The following is a 24694-nucleotide window of genomic DNA, read 5'->3' as shown; positions in this document are numbered from 1 at the left end:
ATGACGAAGGTTCAATGTGGTAATAACAAGCTGTCTAGTAATTGGAGAAGTACCATAACTTATCCTTTTATCTTAGTCCCTTCGTGAATGATTAATTATCATGGTACTTGATGTAACGGTTAGGAAGAGTACATACTCTGAATGAATTCATAACAAATGATGCTGGATATGCTTCCATTACACATATCCTTGAAGAATTCACCTATTCGAGTGTGGTTGTGAGGCTGCAACCTATGAGATTGGGCTTCTCTCTAGAGCACTCGCGAATCAAGATACGAGCGCAAGGTTGATAACGCGCGACCCCGTTTATGAACTCGATAAAAATCTCGTATAATGTGTGTGTTGAAGTGAAGATCGGGCTACAAGATCCTAGTTCAAGACTTAAGTTCACTATGGCCCTTCCGGTTGGATTTCATAATACTAAGTGAGGTTTAAGTCCACAAAACACCTTTACTGACATCATTATAAAAGGCGGCTTTTGTTTCCTTTAAATTCTTGAATCATGTGGGGGATTGTTGGAATTTATTTAGAAGTGATTCAGAATTTAAAAAACATCTTTTGCAAAGATATAATATGTTGTGAAAAGGTATTACCAATTTTTTAAAGCATAAACCTATTCATCATGAAAATGTGTCATTCAATCTTAAGAGGTACACCTATTCATTAAAAGGTGTGATCACTTTCTATAAATAGTTGTCCCACCGCAGAAAAATGAATATAGGAAATTTATATCTTTAAGCTCTTTATCATTCCGCTCTCTTCAAAAGTCCATATTTATTCCTATTACAAATTCCTACAAAAGCAGTTAAGAGATTAAAAGAGTTCTCCAGAACTTCTACTTGAATGCACATTAGAAAATTCCTGAATGGTTCATTGTATTTTAAGAGTAGAACGTCACTTTGCTATTTGCACCGGTGTAGCGATGGAAATCTACTCTAAAGACAGCGCCATCCATAGTGTGCCTTGAACCGGGTTTTTCCAATTTCAACACTGTGTTATCTTTATTGTTCTTACTATAATTTATTTGTCTCTTATTTGTTCTTCTTAATGTGATCATCTCTAGTATTTTTCCAACATTCCTTCCGTCCCAAAAAGATTGTCTCACCTTTCTTATTAGTTTGTCCCAAAAAGATTGACACATTTCTATATTTAGAAATAATTTAACTTTATGAGATGATTTACAGCCACACAAATATCTAAGACTTGTTTTGAACTACACGTTTCAAAAGTTTTCCTTTATTTTTTAAATTTTGTGTCAAGTTAAACTAAGATTTTTTTTGACCGGAGAGTAGTTTTTTTGTGACGGGAGAGTAGTTTTTTGGTGAATTGAGTTGGTAAAGAGAACTTTTCGTTTGTTCAGTACTTCTTTTGATGACGTTTTGGCTATGATGAATACTTTGGCTGTCGTATTTGTCTTACCAATTTTTTATATATAAAAAAAAAAAAAATTGGGACTTAAAAGTTTGAAGTTAGACTTGAGTCATTCTTTCTACGAGGAGAAAGTGATTACTAAACTCTTGATATTAAAGTGGCCTTAACTAAGGCATTGGTTTTTTAACTGTTACTCTCTCTATTCATATTTACTTGTCCTGATCCTATATGTCAAAAATAGTTTTCCGTTTTTATTTGTCCAGTTTAAAAATCAAGAGATAATTTATCATATCATGTCTATTTTATCCTTATTATTAATTATTGGATTAGAAAATTCAAGGAATTCTTAGTGGCCGCATAACTTTTAAAGCGTGTTTTATTGATTTCAATTATTAAATGACTTCGTGATATTAAGGGTGATATAGTAAAACTATCATTCTATTTATATTCTTTAAGGGATATGTCAAAGTCAATACATGACAAGTAAAAATTGACGGAGGGAGTAAAAAAATTAAGTAATATTAACTCGTAAGAAAACTTGTGGAAAATTTGTGTGTTAGGATTTACTTTTATTATAAAACCAAGTTGGAGTTTTGTTTTCTTTTTTCAAGAAGTATCAAGTAGACAGGCGACAACGATTTTTATAGACAATTCATTGCACGTCAATCTAAGGGGACTTATTAAATGAACAATACTAAATATGTTTTACCCTTTAATCATTGACCTTCTGGTAGCCTAGACAAAGTCTAATACCCCAAATTTTCAACGTATGAACTCCTAATTAAGGATTTTTTTTTTTTTTTTGGAATCTGTATAGGTGGTCCTATCTACCGAGTCTTCATTTTCTCATTGTATGATAAATTTTCAAGTTGAGTATTTAGTATGGATTTGAAGATTATGAAAACTAAGAGTATATAGAGATAAAAGAAAGAAAACAAAAAGAGATTGGTTATCATGTTCTATGGTAGGTTACCTAAATAACCACCTTTTGAGCTAATTTACTTTCTTTGTTTACAATATAAACATGCCTATTACCCTTCATGACTTCTTACTCTTACCCCATCTTCAACACCTCATTACTCATTTCCTTCAAAGTCAAAGAAAAAACACTTACACCAGCAACAAAAATTACTTTACATACCAAGTCTAGCTCAACTAAAAGTTAAAGTGGATTAAAACCGACTCAAAATAGAAATCAAGGTCACATCTTGTAAAGATGTAATTCGTTTCTCTAATTAATTTTTTTGATTAAAAAAATTATGGGTATCAGTGTATGAGAAGGGGATCACTCAATACTGCTACATAAATAAACATGTGCAATCATCCAACCAGATGAAATGAACTTAAATGAAGAAGTGAAAACTCATATAGCCAACCTAACTTATTTGGAACTGCAATATAATTGTTGTTGTAATCATCTAATCAGAGACCAAAGCAGGAATCTACAAAAAAGAAATAGCAAATGTAAAAGAGAGTGACTAGTGGCTGAAGGAGCCAAATGCATTATGTTGGTGCAGTGAATTGAACACTTCAATTATGTAGAGAATTAATTGAATCTACAAAATTGTGAATATTGGATGAATGATTAATTGAAAACCAATAGTGAAGCCAGGATCAGTTAGAAATTAGGCCTAGTAGTTGTTCATGCTTGTGGCTGCTTCCTATCCACCATGGTTGGAACTCAACATGTTCACCGCTCTCTTCTTCAACTGGAGCAGGCAAGTTGAGATCCAACAAGTCTCTGATTTCTTCTGTTGGTTTCTGTATTATAATATCTTTGTTGTTGTTGCTTTTGGATTCAGTAATCAAATGGGATCTCTTATGACCACCTAAAGCTTGGCCTGATTGGAAAATCTTGAAGCAAATTGGACACTCATACCCCTTTAGCTTCTCAACTTTTTCACCAAATTCATCAATTGTACTACTGTCACTGCAACTGCTCTTTGTGAGTTTGCTATCAGCAGCTTGATTCTGCAAATGCTCATTATCAATAACGACTTTTTCGCAGCCTTTATTAGTCCTTTTGTGGCTTGCTTTGTGACCTCCAAGAGCTTGGTAAGAGTGAAAGCTCTTGTTGCAATTAGTACATTGGAATTTGATCTTCTTTTTTGTGTTGCTATCTACATTGAAATCACACTCATTCATTTCAAAGTTTCTTCTCTTGCTGCAGCTCTCTGAGTTAACTAATCCACTCCCTTTGACTAACTTGTTGGGAACTTCAATTTCAGACTCTTCAATTCTAGTTACTTTATCCCCTTTGATCTTGTTTTGCTTGTCATCTGGAACCTCTGATTTGTCCTTTTTGTACAAATTTCTTCGAATCCTAGACTTTGAGCTTTCACCTTGCTCTGGCTTCCCATTTTTGACTTTCTTCAGCTTGACCAATTCACCATCTTTATTGGTAGAAAATTTAGTAAAAGGATTTAGACCAGTCCAATTTCCTGGATCCCTTGAAAGAATGATCAAACTCATGGCAACTTCTTCTTCTTCTTGCTCAATCTCAGAGACACATGGAGAAGTTGTAACTGACATGTACCTTTTGATCTTTCTTAATGATCTCTTCTTCTTATTTGGAGCTGCTGTTTCAGTACTGTCAGATTGGCTATCCATGACCTGCTTGTGACAAATTGCATAATTAGGCTCATTGTGCCAAGATTCTTCTTCCAGTGTACTGTTCATAGATGATACTTTATCTGAGTGGCACTTCATGTGGCCAAATAATGCTTTCCAAGATTGGAAACTTTTTCCACATTCCTTACAGAACTTGTTCTGATTGGGAAGCAAAGTATCAAACTTTGAAGTCTTCTTGGGATTCTCTCTCAGACCATAATCAGCAGTTGGAGTACTACCTGCTTCAATAATTATGTTGCAATTAGCACTGCTTCCACCATTATGCTTTTTATTAGTGTGATCAAAGGGTGAATTGATCAAATGAGACCTTATGTGACCCCCTAAAGATCTACCACTAGGGAAACTTTTGTTGCAGAACTTGCACACATGCTTCAGTGCTTCTTGATCTTCCTCCATTGAATTGATCAATGAAAATTCAAGATTCAAGAATCTGATCAGATGACCAAGAAAAAAAAAAACCCAACTTTAACTAGGAATATGCTTGAACTTTGTGTACCATCCCACTAAACTAACAAACTAATGACACAGAACAGATCAAGAAAAAAGAAACGGAACCAATTATAAACCAGGTAAGAAGCTGAAATCTGAAGTGGGAATTCAGATTCTGAATTTTTAGCTCAAAAAATGAAGTTTTGATCAATAACAAGATCTCTCTATTTCTTACTTTAGCTAGTAGTGCTATTTAGAAAGATGAGCAAGCTAAAAAGAGAGGAAAAAAATTAGAAGAGTTATAAGCAGTTTAATATCTCTCTCTCTCTCTCTCTTACAAGACTATATTGGGAATTAGGAGGAGAAATCCATGCATGGAAGCAAAAGCTAAAAGGAAGTGGTAAAGGGAAGATGGTAGGAGCACGTGTCATCAACTGAGAATCCTACGCTAACTCAAATCCAACGGTTGATATTGACCCCCTAATTGAGCATCTCTATGGCTGAGTTAAGCTTAGCTAGCTCCTGCTCAAAACACTTAAAACAACTGTTTATAACTATTAGTTTTTCCTTTGTCTTGCTATTAAGGAAGCCCACAACTTCAAGTAGTGACAGAAAATATAAACAAAGGTTCCACTCCCTGGTCTTCTCGTTTATTTCCTATTATCCTATTTTTCCAAAGACCTCAGTTCCTGCCAGCTCTCGTCCTGCTGTTCTTTCCCCTGATAATTAAATGTAATCCGTTACGAGTTACAACAACAACGTACTCAATGCAATATGACTATGATTGGGTATGTTTGAAATAATAAATTATAGGATTAATTACGCTACTGAACATCTTTATAATATGACTCAGTTTTAATTATTCGTCTCGAGTTAAATCAAAAGAATTTTCTTACTAGCTAATTTCAGATGGACACAAGACTTTACCTGAATTAAACCAGTGCATATTACACCTTTATTAATTGGTGGCCCGTGTACTATATGTTCTAATTAGAAATATAATGTGGCACAAATGTTGACAATAACGAACCAAGGGAAGTGAGAAATTTTTGCCGGCTTGATCAGTTGTTAAGTTCGCAGCCGGCTTTCATATAACAGTAACAGCAATAATGTGATGAACATCTTAATTATTGTTAAGGACAATTAATCACAATTTAGGGAGGTGTAGCTGCAAACTTGTCGACTTCTTTTTCGCTAAGTTGTAGGGGAAGTTGTTATACATTATGAGGAAACGGCAATTTTCTGTCTCCTTCTATAGTAGTACTTAAAGCCAAATTAAACAAACAACTTTTGAGATCAAAACACATGTGGGAGCACATTATTTTGTGCCGCCTAGCTTTGGCTTGTGAAGTACTACATAGATACAAGCACTACATGATTATTTTGTGAGGCAAAATGTCTTGTGATCGATTAGCTAGATAGAGAATCTCGGATTTTAAAAGGCGAAGATTCAAATATATTAAAGATAGAATTCAAGGAGGCTTATTAACATATAGCAGGACTGATCTCGGAATAGCTATCCCTAAGTAATCTACACAAAATTAAAATAAAGTATAAGAGGGAGTTGAGATCTAAAAGTACAATATTCGCTTCATCTAAGCTATGAGAAACGTAGATTTTTCAGTAGATCGCAAGACCGTCCACCATCTTAGCTTGTTTACCTACCTATAAATATGGTGTATCTCGAGATAGGAACCTACAATATTAATCCAATATGTGTGAATAAGTATACACCAACATACCCAGTGTAGTCTCACAAGTGAAGTCTGGGGAAGATAGGATGTATCAGATCTTATCCCTATCTTTGTGGGGTAGAAAGATTGTTTGTGTAATTTAATTTTTGTATAGCAAGTTCGGACTCTATTTTCCAATTGTACCTTAGTAGCGTAAAGGAAAAATTATACTATCAATATATGTAACACGAACCAGTTTGATATATTTGATATATATAAAAAAAAAAAAATACACTGAAAACTCTGATATAGACGAGAAATTTGACAGGAGATGCTAAAATTTAGGCACGCGGTATCTCTAACCATGCGTCACTGCTTAGAAGAGCTTCTAGCAAGTGACTCATTTTATTGCATACTACTTGCAGCTAGCACTAATTAAGGACCACAAATATGGTATAATATACATATTGCAGCAAGATAGCTAGTTACAAAGAAGACAAACCTAAAATGCTCAAATTAATACGTGTAGACCTTTGTATGGCATATTGCCGTACCAAAGTGACTTCACTTGAGAGTGAGGAAGTTTTAGGTCTTTGTTTTCCCAAAAGTGAATACTCCAATTTGACAAACAAACACACACTCTTCCAAGTAAAGTTCAGTTAATCAGCTCCCCGTCTCCTTCAGTTCCATGCCTTGAATACCCATTGTTTACTCTAAGATAAGATGCATATGCCCCCTATTTTGTCTTTATGTTCTCTCAGTGCTTCTATCCTAATTTATGTCCTTGGACTGAGATGGAATTAGAATTTGAACTTTAAAGATTATTTATTCTAAAATAACGATCTTAAATATTAGTAACTAAGCTTTTAACTTAATTATTGTACATATTGGAAAAAAGATTTAAAATTATTGAATTTTGCATAACTCATATATTTAAGGCTAAGTCCGCCGCGAGCCTTAAGCACGCTTCCACTAGGGGAGGGGGCATTCATGAATTAATTGGTATTAGAATTGGATAAGCTAATTTTGATGTAGACAACCTCAGACATAATTATATTAACGCATTTACAAGGTTAAAAAGTTTTCCCTTCTCCTTTTATTTAATTGTGGTAAGCTTTCTTCTTCAATAATGATATAAAGTTATTAATTGTACATACTATTCAAAGAAAGATCACTTTTACCTCAAATCAAATTAAGATCTATCAAGCGTGACTTGTTGCTCACAAGTGAAATGAGTCTTGATATAACTCAAATCCTCAGCTGAATAAGGGGATATAACAAAACAAAAAGGAAAGTCCTATGAAATAACTGAATTTATGCTGTGGGACCTTCGGACCCGTTTGGCCACGAGAATTTTTTCACTTTTTTTGATTTTTTTTGCACTTTATTGAAAATTAGCGTTTGGCCATGAATATTCAATATACAATTTCAAGTTGTATTTAGAATTTGAAAAACACCTAAAATCATACCTTCACTTTCAGTACATCCGAGCAACCTAATATTCTTTGTAAAAACTATAACCAAACACAATTCTATCTTCAACTCCAACTTCAAAATTCCAAATAAAAGTTAAAAAAAAATGGTTTTCATGGCCAAATGCCTACCACGTCTTTTGGATGATTCATGCATGTAATATTTGAATAATTAGTTGGGGTTAAGCACTCTGCCACTACTAAGAGCCGTTTGGATGGGCTTATGGCTTTTGATTTATAAGTCAAAAGCCATAAGGAATTCTAACTTATGGTATGGCTTTTGATTCTTTTTTTTTTTTTTTTTTTTTTTGTGCGGATTGCCCTTCATTTGGGGTGGTCTTTAATTTTTGCCCTTCAAATTGGTGGTCTTTAAGTTTTGTCTTTCGCCTAATACTCCGAGATTGTGGGTTCGAATTCCAGCTCAGTAAAAAAAAATCGCAAGGCAGAATTTGCAAATCTACCACGCAAATTCTGTCCATGTGCAAATTCTGTCTTTAAGGCCCAAATTCTGCTTGAAGGGCAAAAGTTAATGACCACCATTTTGAGGAGCAAAAATTAAAGACCACTCCCAGCTAGGGGCAATCCTGCAAATTACCCCTTTTGATTTATAAGTCAAAAGTCATAAGTTAGGAATTCTAATTTATGATTTTTAGCTTATTTTTGTTATTTTTGCTTAAAAGCACTTGTTTTATCTTAGCTTAAAACCACTCAAAATAAGTCAATCCAAACAGGCTCTAAGTAGATTATGTAACACTTTTCTCTTTATATCTAACATGCGTGTGTGTGCTAGAACCAAACATTATTTTTTATTTTGTATGACATGTTAATAGTTTTTTCATGTCTATGCAATGACCTCTTTCTCCTTCGAGTATTAGTTTAATTGATCACGAGATTCTACTAATAATTGGCTTATAATGGAAGTGAGTCAGAGAGTAAGTTTTCTAATCATCAGCAATGTAATTACATAGTAATATTTACCCATAAACTTACACAAAATTTCATTAGGCAAGTTTAATTTTTTCACGGTGATTAATTAGTGACCTGCCTTGATAAGTAGCTAGTGAAGCAATTCTAATTAGTGATTGAGTCAAGTGCGACAAGGACATATAGCACGTTAGATCTGTGTAATAAAAATAGGCCACCATCTTTTAGCCTTTTATTTTATGTCCTTGAATTTGGTGGATAATTAGTTGCAGCCGTTTATTCTATATTCCTGACAGGCCACAGCAGTTAAATTTTAGGGAAAGCACCTGCCAAGTGACTTGCTAAATAAAAGAGAAGACTCCTTGTTTATGGAGCCACCTGTTAAACGATTGGAGCATAGAATAAAAAACACCGGACGGGAGGCTTTGGCTCTGATTCTCTGGGTGAATGACTTGCAATTTTGCAAATCGTTGGCCTACGGCACAAATTGTCAAGTCAACGAAAAAGAACACACAGAATGGATCAGGATAGAATATTATAACAAGGGGGACTGACTCTCAGTAAATGTCCTGGAATATGTTGGACAAAGGAAGAAGTGATTGCAATTTTTTAAACCATATCCCAGTAAGACAATATATTAGTAGTTACTATAGTTTATACAGCAATTCTGATCCTCTCTTCATCCTTAATTAAGAGAATCTCTCTCTCACACACACATAAATGTGAACAATTACTCAACTTGGTTCACACTTACAGAAACAAATTTATGATTGTCTATATGGTTATACAAAAGAATAATCAACATTTGGCACATATCACAATTTGAAAGATTTCTTTTTCCATTTCTTGAAATATGGCTCAACTCGGCCATAGTTATACTTTACATATAAATCAATCCTAAGTCCTATCTCAAAACAGCTTCCTACAGACAGCCGAAAGCAAGGTCGAAAATCTCAAATTTCTGATGTTACAATAGGAACAATGGCAATTAAACAGTTTGATTAAAGCCACCAAAATCAGCTAATGTAACACCCCTATGCATAATCATTTCTTACATGCTTTCTCCTTCCACCATTAACAATATACAAGTAAAAATGGACTCTACTTTCCGCAAGAAGCATTCCAAGGATGATCCAACTGCAAAAAACCCGGTATCATATGCAACAGGTGGGTGAATATGTCAACGCTTGCTTAAACTATGACCATCTCTGTTCTTGGAACTCCAGGCTCCATCTCCAAACACTTCCTCAATCATAATGCAGGTTGGTAACAAGTCAACTTCATTTTTAGCACAGCTTAAGTAACCAATGTCCCATTCCTTACCATTAGATGGCTCCATCACAAAACCATGCCCACTGCCACTGCCAACACCAGCAAAATGACTTGCCCATTGTTTGCAATTTTCAGTGTTCCCCTGTGGTGGTTGTGAAGCGACCCCAGCTGCACCAGTGGTACAAGAGTTATCTTGTACCTCATGGTCACCCGCTTCATTTGAGTGGTGTGTGTCTAAAGGCCAAATATTGTGTCCAGAACTGCTGTTATTATCAATCAATTTATCAGGACATGCTTCTGACACATCACTCAAGACCTTCCTCCTGCAACAAAAGTCTGTATTCCGATAATCCTCCAAGGTTTCACCACCAGCTTCCTCATCATATACTTGTTTTTCATCCGCGTATATCTCATTACAACCAGGATAATTTTGATATACTGGTGACTCAACCACAGAATCCTCATCTTCATCCGTAATTTTAGCTTCGGCAGCTACAACATCGTCATCAATCTCTTGCCATTCATCATTATCACTGTCTATATTTAAAGGGTCAAACCTGTTCTGCTTGGCACGTTTCCTCAACATAAAGACATTAAAATAATAGCTAACGAGTTCTCTCCTGCTCCGTGAAGGAAATTCAGCAGCAAGGTGGTTCCAGAAATTCCTGCCTAGTGCTGCAGGATTGGAAAATACAACCTCATGAAATAATTCCTCTTCCTCTTCACTCCATTTCTCTGCCACTACCTCTCCGACATCATAAAAACCCAACCTAACGAATGTTTCCTCACCCAGGGCTTCCTTAAGTTTCTCCCTTGCTTCCAAGATGTGCACTCGAACACATCCGAAGGAACCAGCGTCTTCACAGGAGCACCCACTTTTTCCTGCTCCACCATTCTCCTCATGGTCTGCAGGTAGCTCCAATTTAGGCATTGGAATGATACATGTCCCAGTAAGTTTATTTTCTTCATCAGGATGATCCGCACAATCTGATTCTAGAGCTTGAGATGGAAGATTCAAGCTTTCATGAGTGCTCTCCTTGATGGATTTATTTTTACTATCACATGCACCCCATTCTGGTAATTCGGCTTGGAAATCTGGTCCAGTGGGGACCAACTTTCGAGGAGGATTGCTCAAAAGAGAGGCGTAGACCTCCCTTGGATGAATAACAACTCTGAATGGAGGTGGATCATTATTGTAATATTCAGAAGCCGTCAATATGTGGAAAGGTGCCTCGGACCTGATGTCTTCTTCGCTGGTGCTACTCGTCGCCCAGGAAGAGTTTGAAGCAGAGCCATGAATGCTCGGCTCAACTGCTTTCTCAGAAGAAACAGGAACTTCGGCGGCATTGCCACTATCAGGTCTCTTGTCAGTGGCAGCTTTGACTTTTGAAAAATTATCCTCATCTCCACCTATCACAGACCATAGATTAAGATCATGACAAGCCAGAGAAGCTGCTCGTATAGAGTATCTAAACTTTGTGTAAATAAAAGCATTCTAACCATTATTCACAAAGCAGCTAAGACAATGAAAAGCATTTAGGAACTTGATAGAATAATCTCTTCCTAACCTGAGGTGTAAGATTTTGGAGCCACCGATTCACACGGAAACTCCAAAGAGGAAACTAGCTGACTACTTGGTTCTACATGTCTCGGTTGCTTAGATGAAACCTCATACAGCTCTTCTTCACCATATGGTCTTTTCTGCACCATATTTAACTGCAAAATGAAGTCGGAAAAAAGGTGTTAAAAAAGATTCAGAAAGGGGAAGTGAAGGAGAATTAAGTTCCACACATTCTAAAACACATAATATGCACAAAATTCCATAAACACAAAAGATATCAAGATCATTCTTCACAAAAAGAAGATGGGCTCCAGATAATTTTCTAATACATATATTTATGAACAATAAAAATGAAATCTTTTAAGTCATACATAAACACAGCATTGAGAATTTCAAGTTAAAGATAATAACTTCCATATTACCAAATCAAAAAAAGAATGACACTAAGGTCCCGTTTGGCCATAAATACCAAAAACTTTTTCACATTTTTTGGAATTTTTGAAGTTGGAGTTGTGTTTGGCCATAGTTTTTCAAATTATAGTTTTTGGTGAAATGTAGTGTAAAAAAGTGAAAAAAGTTAAAAAAAAATTGAAAAACAAGTTTTTCTTGTTTTTAGTATTCCGGAATCTCCGGAAAAAAGTGAATAATTTTTATGGCCAAACGCCCACTAACAATACACTGAATTGTACAGTAAAAATTAACTTCACAACAACAGATATTAAACTATCAACACATAGTAGTAAAGAACAAGAGAAAAATAAAGAAAAATATATTGGAGGAAGTAGCAATCTCATAATAAGAACAAATAAAAAAAGAAAACATAAATGTCTTAAAACAGTTAAGAATCTACTATAGTAGTTGAAAAGGTTATCACCCAAAGGTAAAGGACACAGTAATCATTTGTCTATGTTTCTAATTGTGACACGTGTCATATGTACAGTGAAAATGAGTGGCACAGAAAGTTTTAGTATTATTATAGTTTGACAACAGTAGAAATATAATTATTAAAAAAAAATATTTTCTATCCAATCACATGTGCATTAAAAATTAATTAATAAAGCCACAATTATCGGAAAAAATGATGTTCCTGTACCTCGAAAAAATCTTCGTAAAATCGAGCAAAAAATCTTTTGATTTGAGCTAATTACAATCAAATTAGAAACTCGGATGAACTACTTTTGTTTTTAATTACAATTTAAATTTTACAAACCCTAACCCTAGATCCCCAATTTAAATTACACGATATAGAATTTCTCAAAAGATCAAATCGACCAAAAATTGATCCGAATTGGGCACGAAGAACGACTGATTTTTTAAATTAAAAAAAAAAAATCCCCAAAACCATAAATTATTCATATGAAAAATAAAAATCTATCCTTTTTCTTTTACAAAAACGATAAAATCAAGGGGAAACAACGAAAATAAAGGTATAAAAGGGATTAATTTCACGAAACAACATCAAAATCAAACAGATCTGATGAAAAAATTGATAGATCTGAAACCCTAACCTCGGAATTCAATTTCCTTACGGCTAGAGACAAAAGAGGTATCAATCGATAGAGAATGAAACGAATTTGAAGAATTTAAGGTTGATTTGATTGTTGAGAAGGAAAATCGATGTCGATTTGAGGGGAAGAAGAAGAGAAATTGGAATTGGGGGAAAAAATTGTTGACGAAAAAATAGAGGGGTAAAGGTGGGTCAAGGGGAATCTGTTATTGGGGGTGTGCCCGTGGGTTAGTCAAAAAAGGGCTCCGTAATTACACGTAATTACGACAAATGCCATTAGGATTGCGAATAATGAGTGCATTTAATTATACTATGTGATTTTATGTGGTAAATCTGTGGGCTAAGTTGGAAACTGATCACTTGGTCCATGTTGAGGTGATGTGACACGTGACCATGTGCTTAAAAATTGTCAACAAACGTGTTTTTATCATTTCTTTTTAAGTTTAAAAATTTCATGTATTAATTGATACAATAACAACATACCTAGCGTAATTTCACGGCGTGGAATCTGAGGGTATGTGCGGCAGATTTTACAGACCTTGGAACATGTACTAATTGATGATAATTATAAATATTTCTCCCTCAATCTCATATTAGTTATCCACACTATTATAAATATTCGTCCCAAAATATTTATCCATTTATAAAAATAAGATAAAATTAATTAAGTTTTCTCCACTTTGCCCTTAACATTAATTGTTTTTAAAGTAGTCAATATTGATTAGAGTGCAATTAATTGGAGAGAGATAAGAATAATGTAGTAAAAATACATTTTTATTTATGATTTCTTAAAGATCTTGTGGAGAGTAAAGTGGACAAGTAATATGAGACGCGAGGGGAGGGGGGGATTTTCTATTATTAGCATTTATTGATGATTAAACAAAAGAAAACACATCAAATAATTTCAGTAATGTTAAAAAAAAAAAAAAAAAAAAAAAAAAAAAAAAAAACTACATCTTGTAGTATAAACTTTTTTTTACCCTTTTTCCTTCCGTGTGAGAAATGCTTTTCACGTTCTATCCTTTTCAAATATATTTACTATAATTGACTTATGTAATTGTAAACTCTTTTCTTTTTATATGTTCAAAAGAATATTACTATATTTTTATATTTAGTACTAATTATTAACTTTAAACTTATTATTTTACTCTTAATTAGATTATTTATAACCACACAAATATCTACGATCAATTTGTTTTAGATCACGAGTTTTTAAGGTTCTTCTTTCAGTTTTAAACTCCGTGGTCAGTTAAACACCACCACATAAAATGGGACAAAGAAAGTAACATAGTATTCCCTTCAGATCAAAAAAAGAGTCCACTTAGCCTTTTTTTCTTGGATCAAAAAAACAGTCTACTTAGCAAATCAAGAAAGAATTAACCTTGTTTTTTCATATTTGCCCCTATTAAGTGTTATATGATCAAATCTCAATGCCTATTTAATTAGGGGTAGTTTAGTCAAATTACCTGTTTTTGTTTAGGAATTAGTATTTTCTTAAGGAGTGTGCAAATGGCTAAGTGAACTCTTTTTTTGATCCGGAGGGAGTATTAGTAATTATCTACTATACTAAGTACTCCCTCCGTTCACTTTTGACTTTACACGCTATTTAAGATTAATAAATGAAATATGTATTTTACTATAATACCCATATTAATTGGTGTATAATTGTATTGGAGTTGGGAAAATGACTTGGAATGAGTAATAAATGCTAAGGGTAAAATAGGAAAAATAAATTATTTTTCTCTTGATATGCGAAAGTAGACAAATAAAAATGAAATATATTTTTAAAATAGTGGACAAGTAAAAGTGAACGGAGGGAGTATTTGTTTTCATGAAGTCAATGTATTTGTTTTCATGAAGTCAAGGTAATTAATTATACGTGGTACAAAGTCAATGTATTTAAGATATGGCAGCTACTAAGATATGTTTAAATACATGTCATCCTTTTGTTTTATAAACTCACTAGCTTGAGCAACATTATTATTTAGTAAATAAACTAATAATACAATATGAGTATGGAAATTGAAGTCAATATACAGTTTAATTAGATTGCTCAAAACATGAATATAACGTTTTAAACTTTAGTTTTTCTTTCCTAAATAAACTTTGTTCATGCTAGGATCTAGGTTATATTGGTTCCAAACATATATAAAACGGTTGCAACAACCTCATTTCTTGTAGTATATTTTAAAAGACCTCACATGAATAAAATCTTGTTTACTATCACAAAGTACAAGGACAAATAATGTGAAGATATCACTCAGTCGCTTCCATCGTGTTGTTTCGAATGTTTGTTTATACTCTTTTCAGAAGAATTCTTTTAAATATTGTTAAAATGAAAATTCCTTAATTAGCTCGGTGCACTTTTATGATACTTACTGTTGTTGTTTAAACACTTTCAAATTTTCATAAACCATAAAGTAATTGATCAACGCAAATATAAAGTGAAATTTTTAAGCGCTCGTTCCTTTTAAATGGACATATTTCCTAAGCTTATAAACTAATCCGGCCAACAAATAATTGCATTAGAAATTCATATATTTATATATTTTTGGTCAAATAGATAACTGACTCTTGTAATGAAGGATCTAACAAAAATATATACCAAGGTAATTTCATATCATGGAAGAACAAGTATAATATATCATGGAAGAATAAGAGAATATAGGGAATACCTCCATACTAATAGAAAGGGAGTATTCTCATGAAAATATTTTGAGAGATTTTTCATATTTAGGCCAGAATTCTTCTTGTTGTCATGAGGAGGTGAGAATTAATTTTAGTATAAAATGTCAAATTATCATCATTACTATTGTTATTTTCTTCATAATTTGGAACTAATATTTTATTAGACAAACGTACTCAATTCTTTTTGGTAGTTCTTCCTACACCGCAAGCAGAGGGGAGAAGTGAGAAAATGATAAAAAAATGGGCTGGGGACACATGATAACATACTTACCTGGACGGGGTCAATGGGCGATCATGAAGGCCCATGGCCTAGGCTGGTGACCTCCATTGCACTTTGGAGTGGTGCCCACCTAAGGTCTGCCCAAGTGGTCGAGCCTACGTCATAATTTGTGGGAGCGGGGCCTGCGTTCGCGTGGCCCCTACCCGAATTTAAGTCCAACATTTGCTATCTTTCTGGCGCAGTTGCTTAACTAGCCTAAATCATTGCTGGTGTTAGGGTCTCTCAATCCCAATATTTTACCATTCTGGGTCTTGTTTTGTAAGTTTGCTCAATTGTTTCTTTAACTTTTGCATTTCGAAAATTGAAAACTTGTGGCACAGCAAAATATAATTACTTTTGGTGTTTGAAGGATATATTGTTGTAAAACTAATGTAAATTGTTGAACATGTAATTGGGGGAAGTACTTTAAAAAGTTTGTGAAAAATCAGCAGCATTTTTGCTTTGTTTACAGCATGTTTCAGAACTTGTCCTAACAAATATAAGTTTGGGATGTGACACAAATTTGGAACTATTGAAGGGTGGAAGTGCAACAAAAAAGTCGTGCCTAAGCCCCAATGTCTAAATGTGTGTGTATTTTATGTGTGGGACGAACATAGTTAGGCACTCTAGCCAAAACTTGTCTAAGATGTTCGAGTCATGTAGCCAAAACTTGCCTAACAATGTACCCAAATAAAAAAGGACATGCCTAACTTAATTCAGTTCAACCTTTCTGAAAGGTGAAGTTAGAGAGGGCCTAAGTATTGATCGTGTTGGTACTATTGGGACTAAGTGTACTACAGATCTAAAAGAAAAAAAGGTCTACCATTTCCACTAGAGGTTGGTTTGGCTATTTACGTTCTGATACCATATAATATAGCCACCTCAAAAGTCATAATTGACATGATGCATCTATCTCTATGGATCTAAATTGACTTTAAGAAGTTGGAATTGTTTGCTTTTGTTCCAAAGTTAAAAAGCTACTATCTTAGTTCTTACAACAATTCTTGAAAAGGGCAATAGTAAAGATTTCGGAGTTTTGAAATATATGGAGTATAACAACTACTACGACTCAGTCCTAAACAGTGTTGGTCGACTATATAAATTATCACTGAACATATTTTTTCATCAGGGGAAAAATATGGAGTATCAAGAAGAAAATGGTCAACCTGATCAAAACAAGCCAGATTTAATTATTATAATATAAAGTGATCATAATACCATTAAATGAGCTATTGAAGTTTATACTGACAAAACAAGATATAAAGAGATGCATTTTTAACCATGGTACTAGGAAACAGTAGCTCTAAGTCTGAATAGAAAAGATAAAGAATTGAATAAAAAGTGGATTTTGCTCTCATGTTTAGTGCTTATTCCAGGTGAAGGGAACATTAACTTCCTTTTGTGCCACAGCAGGCATATCCTTGAACCATCCATCTAAAGGTTTCCCAATGGAGTAGACGATGAACCCGATTTCTCTGAGCTTCTGCACATCAGCAATGTTTCTTCCATCAAACAGAAATGCAGGTTTTTGCATGTTATCATAAATCTTCTTGAAATCAAGAGTTTTGAACTCGTCCCACTCGGTCAGAAGACACAGCCCGTGGGCGCCTTTTGTGGCCTCATAAGCATCCCAAACTACATTGAGTTGCTTCATCATACCAGGGCTCATTGGCTGGAGGCAAATTGGATGATCCCAATCAAATTTTTTCGTTGACAAATCCTTTTGGATTTGATCCTCAGTGACCTGTGGATCATATATGCTTAAGTGAGCATTGTCTCCCAATAGGCCTCTGCACACATCAATTGCTGGTGTCTCCCTAGTGTCACCTGTGTCTTTCTTGAAAGCAAATCCAAGTATAGCAATCTTCTTGCCTGAAACTGTGTTGAACATAGAGGAAACAACTCGGTTAACAAACCGACTCTTCTGGTAGTCGTTCACCTTAATCACTTGTTTCCAGTAGTCGGCAACTTCTTTGAGACCATTGCACTCACAGATATAAACCAAGTTCAGAATATCCTTCTGGAAACAAGAACCACCAAAACCAACACTGGCATTTAGGAATTTTCGTCCTATTCTTGTGTCCTTACCAACAGCACGGGACACTTGTGTAACATCAGCACCAGTGGCTTCACAGAGAGCTGACATCGCGTTAACAGACGAGATCCTCTGAGCCAAGAAGGCGTTGGCAGCGAGCTTTGACAGCTCAGCTGACCAAAGATTGGTGCAGATGATATTGTCTTCAGGCACCCAATGAGCGTAAACTTCCTTTAGAGCCTGAATTGCCTTTTGCCCCTCGGGGGTATCTCGTCCTCCAATTAGTACGCGATCAGGATTAAAAAGGTCCTGAATTGCAGTCCCCTCAGCAAGAAATTCAGGATTTGAGAGAATTTGATACTTGATTCCTTTGCTGTTATGTGTGAGTATTTTCTCAATTGCCTCAGCTGTTTTCACCGGAACAGTTGACTTCTCAACGACAATCTTGTCGTTCTTGGACACATCAGCTATCATTCGGGCAGCACTTTCCCAGTATGTAAGATCTGCTGCTTTCCCAGCTCCAAGTCCTCGAGTTTTCGTTGGGGTGTTAACAGAAACAAAAATGATGTCTGCTTCAGAGACATGTTTCTCAACCTCAGTGCTGAAGAAAAGGTTCTTTCCTCGGCATTGTTTCACAACATCGTCAAGTCCTGGCTCATAAATAGGCAGCTGATCACTGTTCCAGGCCGCGATACGAGCAATAGATATGTCAACAACAGCCACTTCAATTGCAGGACACTTTAGGGCTATGACTGCCATAGTTGGTCCACCAACATATCCAGCTCCAATGCAACAAATCTTCACCATTTTTTCTGCAACATGAAACCAGATCAAAGCAACAGTTAAAGTTCCAACATAACAATAAGACTAATCAAAGAGGGATTTTAAGCCTCTGCACTGAATCTGATTAAAATCTTTAAAGAACTTATAAATTTTCGGGGAACGCTGTCTAGAGGTATAGATGAGCCTAAGTAAAGTCGATCCCGATTTGTATGGAACTAAGGTGTAGTTGATAATGTTACTATTGTAAAAATGAGAACCAATAGATATTCCAGAGAATATTTCTTTTCTATTTGTCTGATTAGAAAACACCATCTTCTCCAACTGTCCTAATCAATCTCTTTAAGTGAATTTTCTGACTACACTGATATATAGACTTCGGTCAAAACTTTTTTAGATATTTTCTTTCCTTTCTAATCCAGACCAGAGGGTTACATCTTAAATATAAATACACAGATAATATATTCAACATCAGTTGACAAGGGTAATTTCAACCAGGCATATGTCGCAGACAGGAATTTCACAACAAAATAATGGGAAAAAAAAAGGAAATAAAACAAACCAAATGACAGCACCAACTCATTATCAATGTACTTGACACAACAGTTAACAATAGAAAATGAGGAAAAAGAGAACAAGACTGAGAACTTTTTAGCCAACTTTCATAAAAGTTACCTCAAGGATTTCTCTTCTTGAAAAGGAAAGAAAAGATGGTTTTGATTCTCTAATGGAATGTTGTTCTATAAAGGAGCCAAAAGAGCTTATGTAATGTAGCAAAGACTTCCACATAACACTATATATATAATATAAATGAGCCTATTGATCTAAGCTAAGCCAATGGACTCTCAAAAACTAAGTAAAGTGCCAAAAAGTCAGATTTAAAGTCTGGTGTGGAACCTTCAACACGTTCTCAAGTACCTTTCTGTAGCAAACAAGGGAAAGGAATTCAACTACCTGTATCCGCCTTTTCCTTCTACAGTATACCAATTTCTAGTTTCGTTTTGGTAGAATGGTTAAAATAAAAAACTTCCCATTACCACTTCTCTTTGAAATTTCAATTATGTCAGAGAAAATTAGAAAGGGGATAAACAATAGTTTCATAAAGGAAAAAGGTCTACATTTGCCTAGAACTTTGCGAAACGACCCAAATTCGCTCCCTTTAACATATTATATCTATGTTGTTATGTCATAAGATCGAGAAAATGCCATAAATAGTCCCTTATTTATGGTAGTAGGTCTAAAATGGCCCCTTAACTGTATACTTACTGGTTTTAGTTCTTTAACTATCTAAAAACTTATTAAATTTGATCTCCGTCTATTTTTTTATACAAACAGTGTACAAACTCATAAACCTTCGTGAGATTAATCATTAAACCATTCCTCAGACCTATATTTCTCTATCCCTACTTCTTTTTCCTCAAGTTCCTCTTGTTAAAAAAAAAAAAGAAAAAAAATGGGCATTCTAGCACTGGTGTAGCTCTTGAGTCTCTAAAATTCGAAAAGACAAACTCAGGCACAAAATTTCTGTAATCATTCTTCTCAAACACTACTAAAAAATTGGTAAAAACTGACATAAAAAAATCGATGGAAAAAACTGCTGAAAGACGGACAGATTCTGTCGGTTTTTTCAATAATTTTTTTAAATCTTTTTTTTTTAAGAAAACCGACTGACTGCGTCGATTATTTTTTGCACAAAAATGCGCGAAAAAATATAATTGTTTGTTATATTATTTTCTAAAATAAACCAATGGAGTCCGTCCGTTTTTTATTTTTTTATAAAAAAACGGACGGAGACGGAGTCTGTCGGTTTTTAGAGCGAAAAAACAGTATAAATTAAATCAATGTAAGTATATGAACAAAAAATATCAGTGGTCTAGTGGTAAAGCCCTTTTAATGCCAAGGAACATACCCGGGTTTGACTCCAAGTTCCTACATTTCATTCTTTAATTTTTTTTTTTTAACAAAACCAACGGACTGGGTCGGTTTTAACCAACGCAGTTTGTCAGTTACGAAATGCGAGAGAGAACTTGAGGAAAAAGAAGCAGAGAGAGAGAAATATAGGTCTGAGGAATGGTTTAACGATTAATCTCACGAAGGTTTATGAGTTTGTACGCTGTTTGTATAAAAAAAATAGATGAAGACCAAATTTGATAAGTTTTTGGATTATTCAAGGACTAAAACGGGTAAGTATATAGTTAAGGGACTATTTTAGATCTACTCTCATAGATAAGGGACTATTTATGGCCTTTTCTCTCATAAGATCTGTCCAAGTATACCTTTATTTACTAACGGCGGATGCTTTCCAACACTGAGCCAATTTTGCCCTTGAACTATGCAAAAAGGTTCAGATTTACCACTAAACTTCGCGACATTTGGATCATCAAAAAATTTAAGGGCGAATTTGGATCTTTTCATTTTTCATAATTTGTTATCTGAAAGACATGATTACTCTATGTTGGGTTAAGCCAACCCAAAATTCTGACCATTTTGGGCTAGGTCACAAGGTTTTTACAAAAAGTCTCACATAATTAAAAGTTACCGCTAACCATCTATTTAGCTTCTTTTTATTATCAATTTCTAATCTAGGACTTCATTTGCACCCAATTTTCAAGAATGAGTTTTCTTCAAACCTCAAGTCTAAAAGGGTATCAAATATATTTTTTTTTAGTGTTTTTCTAACAGATGAACCAATTTAATTAACCAGAGGAAAATCAAAAAGTGACAAGGTAGAGGGTGCAGTTTCATGTGAAACTAAATCAAGAAAATTGTTTTTGACTGATACAGTTATGGAATGAAAAAGGAAGCTTGAAGCTTCAGAAAGAACGTGATCATATGGTTGGTCTGAACATGCATTGAGTAAGATCAAAGAAAAAGTTTAATTATAGCTAGCACCTCGTATTAAATATGGTTGAGACAAAATAATAAACAAAATTATTGTTAGAGAGCTTGATTTAAAGGAAACACACACTTGAGGTTAACGTGTTGTTACCTGATTAAATGGGCTTCTTTTAGCAAAAATTGTGGCGGTGCACTACAAGAGTGAATATCACTATATTTATTTTTGTATCTCCTTTCTTATAGGGGTGAATTGAAAATGAAGAATACTTTAATTTATAGATGTGATCGAGATGAAGGTCTTATGGTAGAAAAATAAAGTACTTTCCATAATCTTAAAGGTAAGGAAGGGTAGAAGTACTAACCAAAAATACTTTCAACATTCAATAAGATTTTAACAATCAAATTATTCTAATTGAAGTAACTGATTAATGATGATGTATAAAAGATTATGCTATAAGACAAATTTCTAAGGTAACTAGTTAATTGCGCATATTTTTTAACTTCCCGAAGCATTTAGTCGATTATGTACTACGTCCTTCCTCATTTCAGGGTGCTTAGGTATCTCCGCGTCTAAATGTCGCCCTTCACTTTTAAGGCTATGCCATCCGAAGGTGTTGCTGAATGGATGAATTTTATCAACACCATGAATGATAAGTCATAAATCGAGTCGCACGGTACATTATGTTGTAAGCTATAGTTGGGCGAGAGTTACTGTCTATCATTGGCTTGTGATGGAATCAGTCGGGGGACCTAAGATGTGGTGGTTTACCCTGCGGCAGATGTCAACGGTTAATTTGAATATTCATGATGACAATATTTCATAGACGAATTTTAAGGACTTTAGTCGACATGAATGACTATTTGGTCCTTTTAATCCGTTTTAATTAAGATGATTATGAGATACATAAATTGTTATGTGAAGATTAAATAATAGGTAGATTATTATAGAGATTAAATAAATAATGTAGAAAGTTCTAACACTACTAAAAAACTAGAGTTATACTTTATTGTAAAGCAAATAATGAAATTTAGACCAAATTTCATAGTTTGGTGAGATTTGAATTTAGACTTTTTGCCATTTTGTACTTAGCTATATGAGGCTTAAGCTGGCACAGGGCAGTTGTTCTTGAAATCCGAAACAATTACACTTGCAGCTGTTTCTACACTCTTTTTGCTTAACTACGGAAAAGACAATTTATTTTCTATTATATTAGATATTAGATGTATTAGGCTATTATATTAATTGGTATTAGATAATGATGCCGACTCAGTGAGTTCTTCCTTAGGTGATCAATTGTTGGCACCAGCTCTACATTTTGTTTCGGTAGAGTCTTTCAGTGGCACGTTTCGATCCTCTTTCCCCTTATTTCGAAAAAATGAGTCACCGGTTCAGGTACAAAATACTATCATTATTGTTATACCTCATTTTAACCGGGTCAAAATAGTGTATAACATATTGGTGATTCTCAATTAATTATGCAAAGAGTCGCCACCTAATTATTTTTAATGTGAATTAGGACACTAAAGTAATGCTAAATTAACTCCGATTTAAAAATCTACTTAACCTATATGATTCTAGGTAAGGGTTATAATTATCCTAAAGGGAAGGGATTAAGCATTCTTTAAGATCCGTTAAATACAGTTAACTGACTAAACTTAGGTGAATTAACTAGGCTTAAAAAAAAGGGTCATTAAAACACAAGTGCTAATGCATTTCGTAAAACTTGGATGTTAAAACTGCATAGCATTTGGATAACTTAACTCCTTAAGTCTCCTGCAACCTATCGTATCCGTGCAAAAATGCTTTATGTTACCTCCAAAGACACATTTAAAACAGAGATTGAAGCGCAAGTATGATTTTCATTATGTGATTTAGAGTGCTGATCATTCCATGGAAATTGATGCTAAAGTGCTGAATGACCATGCTCATTAAGCTTATATAAATTAGGGCAAAGGTGTTGTATATGGTAAAAACCGGATATAAGCAAGACCGGATGAGACCGGGGATCGGAGATAAGAAGAGACAGGCATGATCACCGAGTTTTCCCTTAGAACTGATGATATTGCATCGGCTACGGTTGACCTGAAAAAAGTGAAGCGAATTTGTTTGGTACGGTATCACCAGATCAAACTCCGCATCACAGCCAGTCCGGTTTCAGCATGACAGAGTTGATCGTAGCCGTTGGTCCAGTTTCAGCATGACCGAGTTGATCGTGGTCGTTAGTCCGGTTAATCAGTTATAAAATCGTCACGCGTCAACATCGTTCTGTCACATTGTACCGACGACCATACGGGTGTCAGACCGTACGACCCAACCTTATCCTTTTAGGGTTTACTTTATTCTGAAAAAGGCTTTATGTTGTATGCAAGACCCATAAGACAAAACTATAAATCGGAGGCATTTCCCTACTTTTAAGGGTTAGCTTTTCCAAGATCAAGAACATTGTAATAGAAATTATATATTGAAGCTTTCTCTCCTTTGGTCCGGATCAGTGGCGTTTTATGCTTATTCTTCCAATATAGTTGACTTAATCATAAACATTTGTATCTTAATTCGAATCACTAACGCATATGTTCACATACATATGCTATAACACGCAAATCTATAATTATTTCCTATAAACCCAAAATAAATTAAAGTTCATCCACATATCCTATACCTCACTTACAAATTCAATTGGTTACTTAAATTCGGGGTAAACAGGTGCAAATTGCGATTTAGAGCAGATATATTCCCGTTAAAAAAGTGGTGTATGTTATAAAATGGTGCAAATATACCCATGCCCTTACACAAATAGTGCAAATATACCCTTTTTGCTAACTGAATTTTTTGTAAAAATCATTTAGCTTATTTTTTAATTAAAAAAAGTCATGTGGCTTTAAATAAATGTCTACTCATTTTTTTTAAGTAGACATATTTTTCTAACGCTACATGGTAAAAAAAATTCTGGTGCGTCGGGTCTGGTTTGTTTAAAATAATATCTCTGTGGCTTTAAAAAAAATAAGTCTACCCATTTTTTTAAACGAGCCAGACCTGACCCACCAGAAAAAAATTATCTTGTGGCTTTAGAAAAATATATCTACTCAAAAAAATGGGTAGACTTTTTTTTTATTTTTAAAAGCCACGTGGTTTTTTTTAATTAAAAAATAAACTAAATAATTTTTTTTTAAAAATCCCACCAGCAAAAAGGGTATATTTGTACCATTTTGTATATTTACATCACTTTTATAACGGGGATATATCTGCTCTAAAT

The 24694-nt window shown here is 34.4% G+C and overlaps 3 protein-coding genes and 1 non-coding gene across 7 annotated transcripts; 1 reads left to right on the top strand and 3 right to left on the bottom strand.

Moving 5' to 3' along the window:
* Window positions 1-2723: 2723 nt before the first annotated feature.
* Window positions 2724-5039, bottom strand: LOC132624245 (zinc finger protein ZAT9-like). The gene has a single exon (XM_060339064.1). The coding sequence runs from the start codon at window positions 4396-4398 to the stop codon at window positions 2986-2988; it is 1413 nt and encodes a 470-aa protein (XP_060195047.1). The 5' UTR covers window positions 4399-5039; the 3' UTR covers window positions 2724-2985.
* A 4279-nt stretch (window positions 5040-9318) lies between these two features.
* Window positions 9319-13057, bottom strand: LOC132600460 (uncharacterized). Of its 2 annotated transcripts, none has more exons than XM_060313643.1 (3): window positions 12842-13057; window positions 11341-11488; window positions 9319-11182 (listed from the first exon to the last, which is right to left on the bottom strand). In XM_060313643.1, exons 2-3 carry the CDS (start codon window positions 11480-11482, stop codon window positions 9681-9683), a joined length of 1644 nt encoding a protein of 547 aa, XP_060169626.1. In that variant the 5' UTR covers window positions 11483-11488; window positions 12842-13057; the 3' UTR covers window positions 9319-9680. The 2 variants fall into 2 exon arrangements, with proteins under 2 accessions (XP_060169626.1, XP_060169636.1); XM_060313653.1 differs by lacking the exon at window positions 12842-13057 and adding an exon at window positions 12427-12813.
* Window positions 13058-15791: 2734 nt separating this feature from the next.
* On the top strand, window positions 15792-15951 carry LOC132618317 (U1 spliceosomal RNA). The gene has a single exon (XR_009574054.1). It is a non-coding gene; the product is annotated as a U1 spliceosomal RNA (small nuclear RNA).
* A 994-nt stretch (window positions 15952-16945) lies between these two features.
* Window positions 16946-19747, bottom strand: LOC132600441 (UDP-glucose 6-dehydrogenase 5-like). Of its 3 annotated transcripts, none has more exons than XM_060313625.1 (2): window positions 19521-19747; window positions 16946-18634 (listed from the first exon to the last, which is right to left on the bottom strand). In XM_060313625.1, exon 2 carries the CDS (start codon window positions 18627-18629, stop codon window positions 17148-17150), a length of 1482 nt encoding a protein of 493 aa, XP_060169608.1. In that variant the 5' UTR covers window positions 18630-18634; window positions 19521-19747; the 3' UTR covers window positions 16946-17147. The 3 variants fall into 3 exon arrangements, with proteins under 3 accessions (XP_060169608.1, XP_060169616.1, XP_060169600.1); XM_060313633.1 differs by having other exon boundaries at window positions 19557-19746; XM_060313617.1 differs by lacking the exon at window positions 19521-19747 and adding an exon at window positions 19278-19477.
* Window positions 19748-24694: the final 4947 nt, after the last annotated feature.

The sequence above is a fragment of the Lycium barbarum genome, chromosome 1, assembly GCF_019175385.1.
Source record: "Lycium barbarum isolate Lr01 chromosome 1, ASM1917538v2, whole genome shotgun sequence".
Lineage (NCBI taxonomy): Eukaryota > Viridiplantae > Streptophyta > Magnoliopsida > Solanales > Solanaceae > Lycium > Lycium barbarum.
This window is presented reverse-complemented; position numbering and strand designations above follow the sequence as displayed.

Bases quoted from the DNA above. Each gene is read 5' to 3' on its own strand.
- LOC132624245 (XM_060339064.1), bottom strand. From the start codon at position 4,398: ATGGAGGAAGATCAAGAAGCACTGAAGCATGTGTGCAAGTTCTGCAAC.
- LOC132600460 (XM_060313643.1), bottom strand. From the start codon at position 11,482: ATGGTGCAGAAAAGACCATATGGTGAAGAAGAGCTGTATGAGGTTTCA. The intron at 11,183-11,340 runs GTTAGGAAGAGA...GGTCTGTGATAG, and splicing joins TCCAAAATCTTACACCTCAG to GTGGAGATGAGGATAATTTT.
- LOC132600441 (XM_060313625.1), bottom strand. From the start codon at position 18,629: ATGGTGAAGATTTGTTGCATTGGAGCTGGATATGTTGGTGGACCAACT.